Source organism: Antrostomus carolinensis, unplaced genomic scaffold (genome assembly GCF_000700745.2).
Source record: "Antrostomus carolinensis isolate BGI_N321 unplaced genomic scaffold, ASM70074v2 scaffold15639, whole genome shotgun sequence".
In the NCBI taxonomy this organism is placed as follows: Eukaryota; Metazoa; Chordata; class Aves; order Caprimulgiformes; family Caprimulgidae; genus Antrostomus; species Antrostomus carolinensis.
The window spans coordinates 1-11557 of record NW_010339351.1 but is presented as its reverse complement, the minus strand read 5'-3'; the positions used below and the strand labels follow the sequence as shown (position 1 = coordinate 11557).

The following is an 11557-nucleotide window of genomic DNA, read 5'->3' as shown; positions in this document are numbered from 1 at the left end:
GATCAAAAGTACCTGATTAAAAAAAAACAACAAACAACTCTGAGATCTGTGTCTAGAAACAGCACTCGGCTGTTGCTAAGCTTGTAGTAACATTTTATGAACCTGTTGGTTTGCTTTTGTTTTTTAGGAGGAGGAGGATGATGATGACTGGGGTGAAGACACAACAGAAGAAGCCCAGAGACGTAGAATGGATGAAATCAGTGACCATGCAAAGAACCTCACACTTAGTGAAGACCTGGAAAGAACAGTGGAGGAGAGAGTCAACATACTGTTTGATTTTGTGAAGGTGAATATTCTCTGGTTGCTGTAGTGGTATAAATGTTGGTAAGGAGACTAAGCACAAGCTGCTTAAGCTTCTGCTGTAGTACTGGTTCCATCAGTGGTGGGGAAGGAAGTGGTGTGGTAGAGCATTGACACAGACCTCAGTAGCTTTAAAATGTTTCTGTCTCTTCCTGTCATCACAGAAAAAGAAGGAAGAAGGTGTCATTGATACTTCTGACAAAGACATTGTAGCAGAAGCAGAGAGACTGGATGTAAAGGCTATGGGCCCTCTAGTTCTCACCGAAGTCCTTTTTGACGAAAAGATTCGTGAACAGATAAGGAAATACAGACGTCACTTCCTTCGTGTAAGCAGTCTCTCCTCTTGCATCGAGTGTAACAGTTGTTGGGTTGGCTTTTTATAGCAGCTGCTTGACTGGGTTCTAGATTGCTTGGTACTGTGGGGAAGAAGGCTTTTTGTGGTGTGTTATCAAAGCACTACTTAGCTGGGGAAAACTGCTGGGAGGGATGGTACGAGCTGTTGTAAATTTTGTGCTGTCATTGAGCTGAGAGCAGAAGCAGCAGCTCTTCCTGGAGAGGTAAAAAAGCTAATTTAATGCTTTTATCACCATTCTAGTTCTGCCACAACAACAAGAAAGCTCAGAGGTACCTTCTTCATGGCTTTGAGTGTGTGGTAGCCATGCATCAGTCTCAGCTTATTTCTAAAATACCACATATTTTGAAGGAAATGTATGATGCAGATCTTCTGGAAGAAGAAGTCATCCTTGGCTGGGCAGAAAAGGTAAGGGGTAGTACCTGAATGTAGCATACTGTGTCTGGTTTCTCTGTTGTGGTGCAGTACCTTGTGCAGATGTCTTTAAACAGCTATTCTGAGATACGTTACTGTCTGGGAGAAACCTCCCTTTCAGAAATGGGCTGTTGAAGGCAGTGGGGTGAGGTTAGAGTTCTGAGTTAGGCTCTTGCTCTATTTAGGTATGCTCTGCTGTAAACTCCTTCAGTGTTAAAGCAGAGTCTGTACTTACGTTTTTCAGGCCTCAAAGAAATATGTTTCAAAGGAGCTTGCCAAAGAAATCCGTGTCAAAGCAGAACCATTTATTAAGTGGCTAAAAGAAGCTGAAGAAGAATCTTCCGGTAATGAAGAAGAGGATGAAGATGAAAACATAGAGGTAGGAAAGGCTCATTTACTGTAAACTCCAGGGTTGTGCTGTTCCTGCACACTTAAGTCTTCTACTTTGACCTGGCGCACTGTAAAACAGCTTAGTTCATGTGTTGCTGTGTGTTGGGAGCTGGAGGAACACCTCGTTTCTAGTGCTTTGTCAGAATGTTTGCTGCTGTACATAAGGTAATTTTTGTGGTGACAGTACAAGCACATCTTGATAGCTAAGGACTGTCACTGTGGAATGGCACAGTCTCTTGCACGATAGTAGTTCGCGTAGTGGAAGAGTGACAAGAGGTACTGTGCATAAAACCTCAGGTAGGGTGTGTGTTCGTTAGAAAAGCTGAAGAAATGGTGGTTCTCGCCGTTTAAGCCTCGGTAGAATCTGTTAGTTACACTCAACTGCCTCTGGCTGGGAATTTTTTTGTTTGTTCTCGTCCCAGTAGCAGTTAGTCTTGTTCCTGGATACAAGATCCCCCTTCCTACAGACACACATACACGCCTCTGCCTTCTGAAGAGAGATGTTGAGGTGTAGCTGTAGTTTCACATGCCTGAGCTCAGGTTTCCTGTACAGTAGTATCTGGACATGGAGCAGTGTGGTGAGCAGCTCATGGCAATAGACAGCAGGGCTGTTGAGCATGGGGGGGTTGCAACTTCTAGTGGTAAAATTCTTCTAGCACTTAATGATGGCAGTTAGTGTTGTAGTAAAAGTGTTTTGTCTCCACAGGTGGTGTACTCTACAACTGCCAGTGTACCTAAAGTTGAAACTGTGAAGCCTGCAAACAGTAAAGATGACGATATCGATATTGATGCCATTTGAAGTGATGCAACATAGCTTCCAGCATAATAATGCAAATTTCTCTGCATTTTCTGCCAGGAGTGTGACTTGTATGTGCACAAGCTGAAATGGCTTAACATCCTGCTACTCTTTGTACTCTAAAACGTTTCTTTTTACTGTGACTGATGCTGTGTAACTAAGCCTAATACTAAGGAGTCAGCATGTCGGTGAACTGATGTAGTTTGCAACTGGCATGTTCTGTTTTGTTTTTCTAACTTGTGTTGGACACATACTTGGAGCACACTTATACAGTTGTGGAAATAAAGGATTTGGTTTTGGTCAATCTTCAGTTGTGACGCTTAACTCCCTTATTTCTTTGCCCAAGTAAGTATTTACACACCTTGGTGAAACATGCAAAGTTTGAGGCAAAATGACAAATATCTCTTAAATAAGACAAAAAAAAAAAAAATAGCCTTGCAACAGCCTCTAAGCTAAGGCTGGAGATTGGAAACCTGTCCCAGAAGCAGGAGTTGGGTCAGCTGCAGTGTAGAGATGCCAGCTTCTTAAAACAGAAGGCAGCTGTTCGGGTTCTGACCCTTGCAGGCTTTTTTTCTTATTTTAAAATAACCAAAAACTTCTGTGGGTGTCTACTGCATTAGGTTTTGGTTTTTCTCAGAAGGTTTTCAACAACTCTGCTAACTGCAGGTTTTGGTTTAGAGATGAGGAAACGGAATGTGCTGGTGCTTATCAGCTGGCTGGGGGTACCAGCACTGCCCTGTGGTGTCAGCCCAGCAGAGGAAACAGGCACCCTGCTCCAGCCTGATTTGGGGTGGGTGGGAGGGGAGGAGAGGCAGGTGAAGCTCTGGGAGTGAGGTGTGTGGATGTACCTGCTTCCTTTAGAAACAGTACCAAGAGAAGCCTTTGGAACAGAGTCCACCTAAATCAGGAAACTGATGTGACATGGCAAGCAACGGGCTTTGGCCTGGGAGCGTGGGTCCGTGTCGGAGTTCTGGGGAGGGTTTTTGTTGCCCTTCAGCCTTTTGCTCTGGGAAACCAAGAGCAGCAGTAGAGTGACAATTGTTTTCTTTCACTGTTGTGAGATGCAATATTACAGGCTTTGAGGGATTGAGGCTCTGTGCACAGTGAGCTTTTCCTGATCAGGTTGTTCTAGCAGAACTTAGAGTTGGGTGAAGGGGAAGATTTTGTTTGCTGGTTAGGATAGCAGTGATGAGCTTCAGGCTCTCCTCCATAATGGTGGGGTGTAGGTCTGTGAACTTCGTGTTGGCTTGTAGGTTGGGTTGTTGGCATCAAATTGTCACTTGGCTCTAGCAGACATGGCAAACAGCATTCAAAAGATGGAGCGAGGCCATGAAGCATTTGAAGCATTCTTTTATTCCAGATGGGTGTTTATTGCAGTAGTACCAAAACATTTTTAATTTCAATGCAGGTTTACTCCTGGCTGCTTTTTCTCTAAAAGAAAACTTGTTCTTTCTATTTAAGCTAGGTTTGTGTTTCAAAAATAATTGCCAATTGTATGGTTGGTGTGGGAGGCTGGAAGATGGGTTATTAATCCCTACGTGACAGAGATCCCTCCTCATGGTGCGGGCACACACCTCCCTCCTCTAACAGTTGTGAGCACAGTGCTGCAGGCATTTGCCTGCCAGGCTGGAAGCAGAGTTGGAAAGGTTGAGATCCTTGGAAAAAAATCCCAGCTGAACACAGGGCAGCTGTTCCAGAGCTGGTGGATTTTGCCTGGTACTGCTGTAGGAAAGGGTATGGGGGGGTTGTCCTTTGTGTGGGAAGCAATTAAGAGTAGAATCTGTCAAACTTCTTCAAAGCAAAAGGCTACAACTTCAGGGATGGTGACAGAGAGGGAAGGGTTAAAAACACTGTGGTTGGAGGTAAGGTGTTGGCCCTGGGTGAACGCTCAGTTGTACTGACAGTACTGGAAAAGGGAATAATTCACCAGTATCTCCCAGTCACATGGGTGACAGGGGTGTAAGAGTTCTCTTCCTCAAGCTGTGCCTCCCTGGTTGTGCTTTACCTGTTGCAGTGGGAGGTGGGTGCTTGTACATGGGGCAAATTCCTTGAGGAGGGGTCTGAGTCAGGTTTGCTGGTCTGAGCAGAGTTCCTGCTTGTGGAGGGATCTCCTCGAGCTTCCCCAGGAGCGTGTGACAGCTGCTGTGTCGAGAAACGCTGTGGCCCTTTAGCTAACTGTATGAGAGAGCTCTGCAGTGCGGGCAGTGCCCTCTCCTCATTCTCTGAGCCTGATTGTTAGTAGAGGTCAGCATGGTTCACCACAATAATCAGTAGATCCATGCTGATGGTCTGCAGCTGTGGCTTTGCAGATCTGGGTTGATACCGTGTCTAGGATGTGACCAGAAGGTTTCTGTCTGAAGTACGTGTTGCACAGTGTTGGTTACTACCAGCTGTGTCACAGTGAAGTTTCATTTAGGGTGTAGTTAGTGTCATTTTAGAGCAGACTTGGTCATAACTGCAGGCTGCCACCAAAGGGGATCAATCTCTTTTCCACCCCGAGACCGGGTGACTAGCAAGACAGACCTGTTCCTTCCAGTAGGGTAACCAGGAAGTAAATCCATCAAAAAAACAATTTTCTGTAGGATCAGTGAACTGATGATGTCATAGCAAAGCTATATGATGGTACACTTGGGGTAAACATGTTGGGAGTGTGCAGGGAGTGAAAGTGTTCTTATCTGTAGTAGCCCATAGTGATACCATAATGTTCAGACATGAGGGCGGCTTCAAGAAGCACTGAGGCCACCGCTATGGAATTCCAGGCAGAATTACAGCTCTCGCCCCGTTTTCACTGAATGTGTCTGTCAGCCTCACCTCTGTGCCTGGGAAGACCATGGAACACATCTTCCTAGAAGCTATGCTAAGGCACGTGGAGTACAGGGCGATGATTCAAGACAGCCAGCATGGCTCCACCAAGGGCAAGTCCTGCCTGACCAACCTAGTGGACTTATGAAGGACTGACTACATCAGTGGACAAGGGAAGAGCTACGGATGTCATCTGGACTTCTGCAAGACCTTTGACGTGGTCCCCTACCCCATCCTTTCTAAATTGGAGAGATATGATTTGAAGGGTGGACTGTTTGGTGGATGAGTAAGTGGTTGGATGGTCACATCCAGAGGGTAGTGGTCAGTGGTTCAATATCCAGATGGAGATCGGTGATGAGTGGTGTCCCTCAAGGGTCCATACTGGGACCAGTACTATTTAATATCTTCACCAATGATATAGTGGGATCAAGTGCACCCTCAGCAAGTTTGCTGATGACACTAAGCTGAGGGGTGCAGTTGACATGCCTGACGGATGTGAAGCTGCCCAGAGAGACCTGGACAAGCTTGAGAAGTGGGCCCACGTGAACCTCATGAGGTTCAGTAAGGCCAAGTGCGAGGTTCTGCACCTGGGTCTCAGCGTCTCAGCAACCCCCGGTATCAACGCAGGCTGGGGGTTGAAGGTGTTGAGAGCAGTCGTGCAGAGAAGGACTTGGGGTTGTTAGTAGATGAAAAGTTGGACATGAACTGACAATGTGTGCTCGCAGCACAGAAGGCCAACTGTGTCCTGGGCTGCATCAAAAGAAGCACTGCCAGGAGGTTGAGGGAGGTGATTCTGCCCCTCTGCTCTGGTGAGACCCCACCTGCAGTACTGCATCCAGCTCTGGAGTCCTCAGCACAGGAAAGACGTGGACCCGCTGGAGTGAGTCCAGAGGAGGACCACAAAGATGATCCAAGGGCTGGAGCACCTCTCCTATGAGGATAGACTGAGAGAGTTGGGGCTGTTCAGCCTGGAGAAGAGAAGGCTCCAGGAAGACCTTATTGTGGCCTTTCAGTACTTGAAGGGGGCCTATAAGAAGGATGAGGACAAACTTTTTAGCCGGGCCCCATAGAGAGAGGACAAGGGGTAGTGGCAATAAACTAAAAGAGGGGAGATTTAGGCTGGATAAAAGGAAGAAGTTTTTTATGATGAGGGTGGTGAAACACTAGCGAGTTTGCCCAGAGAGGTGGCAGATACTCCATCCCTGGAAACATTCAAGGTCAGGCTGGAGGGGCTTTGAGCAACCTGATCTAGTGGAAGGTGTCCCTGCTCACTGCAGGGGGGCTGGACAAAATGACCTTTAAAGGTCCCTTCCAACCCAAACTATTTCTGTTTCCATCTCGGATCATTAATTGAGGATTCCACCAGCTAGCAAAAGTGAGTGTTCATTTTGTGAGCATTTCTTTAGGGAAGGAAGAAGTCTGACTTAGACGTTTCCTGAGACTTTGAATTTATTGCTGCTGCTATCTCATTAAAAGTAACAAGTACATCTTCAAAAGGCAAGTTGGTGTTTAGATACAATCTGCTCCAAGCTTCAAAGAGACTCCTGGCACCTAAAAAGGCAACAGAAAGTGTTGGGTGATTTCCCTCACTTCTCTCTCTGTTTAAAATCCTCAGCGTGAACGCTGTGATTTGGCAGGTGGAAGGTCTAGCGGCAGGTCCATTAGTCTTGGCTTTACAAACCTTCATCTCTCTCCAGGATCCTGCGATTAGGAGCTTTATGGCAGCTCAGCAGCCTTCATCGGTGTCTTCTCTTCGTCCAGCACAACAGGGAGCTTCTCAGCTGACAGCTTTGCTTAGGGCAGTATCATGAGCAGATGAAAGGAGCTCAGCAGCTTCAACTGGGGTTTGAAATCCTGATTGTTGTTGTGTGTAGAAGAAGTAAAATTGCCTGGTTTTACTTTTATCAATGAGAGCCTAAAAACTGTCATTAGAGGCCAGGGCCTTGCTCAGCTGGGTGCCCTAGACATGCTTTGTATAAAAGGATGCTCTTTGCTCCTGAGAGGGTACAGCTTGGGCTTGTAGTGAGGCAGCAGCTGAAGATCAGGGAAAAGTGGTTTAAAGGGATTGCAGTAGGCACAGTAGCATGCCAAACACTTTTTATTTCCCCTCTCTGTCACAGCAGCTGCACCAGCCAGCGCAACCGCGACGCAACGCTCCCAATGAGGTCAGCTTTTTAAACAGGGTGCAGTTTGCCCCGCGAGGTTGCTTGCATGTGGCATTACCATGAGGCTATCGTTCCTCCTCACTAAGATCTCCCTTGTTCTTTGGGTTGTTATGCTCAGTGAAAGATCCCAATCTCCACCCAAGTCAAACAGCTCGGTTCATTTGTTGCTGGCCACATGTACCATCGAGCTAAAAGAGTTGATTTATAACTCTAATAAATAACGCTTAGGATGTGGGTATATTCCAGCTGTGCAAGTTCTGACCCTTGATGTTTGAAAAGAAGAGGTATCACTGAAAAGTAGTTAAAGTGGCTATCTGTAATGAAGCTGTCCTTTCATTTAAGGGCTGCTACAGGGTAGTAATAAAGATCACAGCAGTTCTGGGCTCCCAGTGAAACCAGTGAACGGAAATGGCAAGGAGAAATGGAACAAAAGTGGCTGACCCACCAATTAGTCTCCCAAACTGTGGCAGATATGTTCTTCTCAAACTAATTACTCTGAAAGCACCTCGGAGGACTGTTGATGAGGACTGACTCCTTGGCATTCAGTAACACCACTGAACCATGAAGATGTGGAACAGAAAACCCAGATGTAAAGACAGTAAAAAGCAGCTTGAAAACGATGCTCTTCAAAGCCTTATCTTTGAAATACTGTTGCCACACTTAACTTCCAGCTTCAGTCTTACCAGGTTTTGGAGCCATTGGGATTATTTACATGCTTGACAGGCTGCTGGCATTGTCGATGTTTTTCACTTTGAAGGCAATCATCTTGCTGCCACAGAGGTGTCAGAGTCTGTCTCTGGATCTGGAATTGGTGAGGAGCTGTTCTGGGACCGCTGACCAGTTTTCCCAGGATGTCATTTCCCTTCTTAGTGTGGACCAGCACCATGGGATCTCCACAGATAGAGTTACCTTGGCTTGGAAGAAGAGCTTCCTTAGAGCTATTCCAATTGACATCCATCGAGGACATGGCCCCAGCGCTCAGGTGATGCTGCCTTTAATGTGGTAACATTCTGCAACTCCTTAATGTTTTTTAGAGGAAAAATAAATAAAAAAAAAAATCTTTGATGCCTTGGGTTAGGAACTCCAAAAAACAGGAGTTCACTTGGTAATTGTCAGTAAAACAGAGGGAACCATTCCTTCTGTTGTGATGGGTGTCAGGGAAATCCAATAAATGTTAAACCATCTTTTCTGCACATCAGTTTTTCTACTTGCACATGCTTCAAAATTGGCACCTACTAAACAGCTCAGGCTCTGTAGTAACTTAGTCTCAGCAAAAAGTTGTGTCCTGGGTTTCTGTAAATGGGATGCCATTAACTTCCACTGATAGCCACACAAATCTGTTGTGATGGGGCAGGTCCAGGCTGCAGTCAGGACGCTAGGTCAGTAAGGCAAGGTCAGGCTCAGCAAGGCCTGCGGGTGGGCACAGACATGCCCATGGGGGTACACAAGCTTTACGAGGTCCCAGGCCTAAGTGCTGAGGTGGGAAGACCCCAGACTGGGCTGCTCCAGGCTCTTTCTCCCACTGCTCCTTCCACATCACTCAGCTCCAAGGTGACTCGGCTGCTCCGTATCGGAGCTGACCTCGAACATGGGCAGCCACGCACCTGCGAGGGGGAGAAGAGGTTGCAGAGCCTGCTCCTGCTCCCAGGACCCTGAACTCTTCTGAGGCTGGAGCTGGAGAGTGCTGGTTTTTCCACTGCTAATCTTATCTCATTACCGGGGTGTCAGATGCATTTTTGCACAGTATTTTCTTTCTCAAGAGAAAAGAGATAATACAAAAAGGAGAGCTCTGAGCTGAGCCTAGAGTCACAGGCACCTCAGCCATACGTTGCAGATAAGGGAAGCATCAACACCAGGAACTCCTCAACAGGAGGTTTGTGTGGGTGTTGTATTATTCTCTCTGAGTTTTTGCTTGATACTGATTTTTATATCTCCCTGATATTAACAAAACCCAGCTAACAGCACTGACGTCAATGGAGTTTGGCTTTGTATCTGTGCAATTAAGGTAGACATCTGGCATCTTTAAAAGAAACACGAGGGAAGTGTATTTCCCCAGGAGAATCCCATCCCTTTGTTGTCAGGGAATTGTTAATATTTTTAAAATTAATTAATTAACAATCAATCTTATGGACAAAGTTACAGGTATACAAATTGTAAACAGAATAGTTCACATAGGAAAAGGTTAAATAAAGAAGGAAAAGACTAAATAAAGAGACTAAGGGTTCTTCACGTGGTCTCTGATGCTGGGAAACCTGGATTTAAAGGCTCCCATCTCCTGCCTCTGTTGTTCCTTCAGCCTGTGCTTATATCCCGTATTGCGAGCCAGAGGAGCCGGTGGTCCCAGCTGGACGTGCTGTGGGACTCTTGGTGGTTGTGGTTGGTGGGCAAGCACATTTCAGGGGGAATCAGGAAGCAGGAGCACAGCTGGGATGGGAGGTAAATGCTGCTCTGTTTGGGGAAAGTCGCAGGATTTTAAATAATCTCTTTTAGATTCTTATTTATCACCCGACATTTAATTCAGGAGTTTGCATTCTCTGTGTCTTCTCCACAAATGGGATGGGTAGATTTTAGTTTCCATTTATTCTGCTGAAAAGACTCCAATGTAAGATCCAGAATGCAGAAGGAGCAAGTTTAAGGAAAGTCATTGACTATCGGTGGACTTTTCACAAAATCAGAAGAACCAGTTTAAATGAGATGGATTATGTCAGCCAGGTCCCATGAGGTTAGATCAATGCGGTCACCGCATCCACTCGAGCTCCTGTCAGGAGCACATACCAGAAGAGCAAAGTACCCACGTAGGTGGAGTGGTACAGAAAAAGGGAAGGAACACCTTTAAGGACAGCAGGCTGGGTGCTTACCAGTGGAGGTCACCAAAGAACATTACCTGCACCTTGCAGCCAAATGGGGGAGCCAAAGTTTTTAGCGAGTAACACAACTTTCTGAAGGCAAGAGTCCAGAGGTGGAAAAAACACCATAAAAAGTACTTCCATGTGGGCAGAACTACTTGACTGTGTGCTCCTCATGCTGATTAAAAATAAAGGGGATGGAGGGTGCTCCGTCCACCTAGCCAGCTCCTGGTCAATCCTGATGACCGAATTGAGGAGCAACACATTGGACTTTGGCAAAACAAAGGCCATAGGAAGCAAGAGGTGCTCATGAAACCCCTGGAGCTTTTCAGCCAGCCCCTCCCTACTAACCAGTCTTGGTGAACCTCCTCACTTGTATGGACCTGGAGATACTTTCAGGCTTGGATGGCCAGGTTTGGTTGCCCATGTGAAATATCTGCTCAGGACCAGTCCCCTGGGGAGGGCAGGAGTGTGTGGGCTGGGACGGAGACACGAGAAACGTTGAGCTTAGCACCATGGGCATGGCCAGCTGCATCCTGGTCCAGGTCAGCAAGTGGGAAGCCGGGAGGTGAAGGTGGCTGTGGTATGTGGGTGGTGGAGGAGTGGGAGGCTATCAGTGAGGCCTTCCTGTTTGGTAACACCAACAGGCCTGTCCCAAGCAAGGGGGTGGTTTTATCTGAATCATCGAGGGGGAACTGAGTGTTCCTGGTGGGAGGAGAAGTGGAAGAGCAGGTACCTGTCTGTTGTGAGAGCCTCTTTCTGGGGGTGTTTGGTGATGTGCACCAGGGAGCTGCGGTGTTTCATGAGCACAAGGCACTAACTGCTGCAGTTTCGGTGGGTTTGGGTTTTTTTTAACATAGTTTTTTATGGCATTGTCACCACCTTTGTTCCTGTTTTTTCCCAGTGCTGGGGGTGGGACGGGAAGGTAGAAAGAAGCAGCTGTATCACTAATACCAGAAAACCTGTTCTGCAGGAAAACCTGCAGATGCCTGTGGGATGGGGAAGGAGTGGCTGCACTCATGACCCAACCTGCCCTACACATAGCAGGCTGAGAGGGTGATGGGGGATAACAGGCACCTTCCGCTGTCCTCCCCTTTCCCATGCACCCATCCTCAGCCCCGGATCAGAGAGGCCAGCTGCTGTTCAGAGCCTAACTTGGGAACCTGCAAGGAGCTGCTGGAGGGAATGTCTCCTCCTGGACTACTGTTCCTTTCCTGCTCCACGGGACTTGCTGTGCTTTGGTGGCAAACAGCCTCTGCCTTGGTCCAGAGCTGGTCAGTGGTGGGGATCTTGGTGTCTGAAATGGAGACGGCTGTAGCTGTCCCAGGGCTGACATCGTGGAGAGCTCCGTGCCCTGGGGAGGTATCCGGGTGCCAGAGAAGCCACCAGTGCTGGGGATTTTCCATGACCCACTTTCCCTCTCCAATGCCTGTTTCTTGACGGTAGCAGAGACCCGTTTCCCGTGAGCGGCCGCAGGCTGTGGGACAGGAGA

General features: G+C 47.2%; 1 protein-coding gene across 2 annotated transcripts in view; it reads left to right on the top strand.

Annotated features, from left to right (window-relative positions):
* EIF5 (eukaryotic translation initiation factor 5) overlaps positions 1–2562 on the top strand; it is a 5277-nt gene extending 2715 nt beyond the window's left edge. The window contains exons 6-11 of one of the 2 annotated variants that reach the window (XM_010175815.1): positions 63–71; positions 128–286; positions 465–626; positions 896–1060; positions 1311–1445; positions 2163–2562. In XM_010175815.1, coding sequence (XP_010174117.1) covers positions 63–71; positions 128–286; positions 465–626; positions 896–1060; positions 1311–1445; positions 2163–2255 — 723 coding nt within the window. In that variant the 3' untranslated portion in view covers positions 2256–2562. The remainder of the gene's footprint in view (positions 1–62; positions 72–127; positions 287–464; positions 627–895; positions 1061–1310; positions 1446–2162) is intronic. The other variant, XM_029086954.1, reaches the window with a different exon arrangement.
* Positions 2563–11557: the final 8995 nt, after the last annotated feature.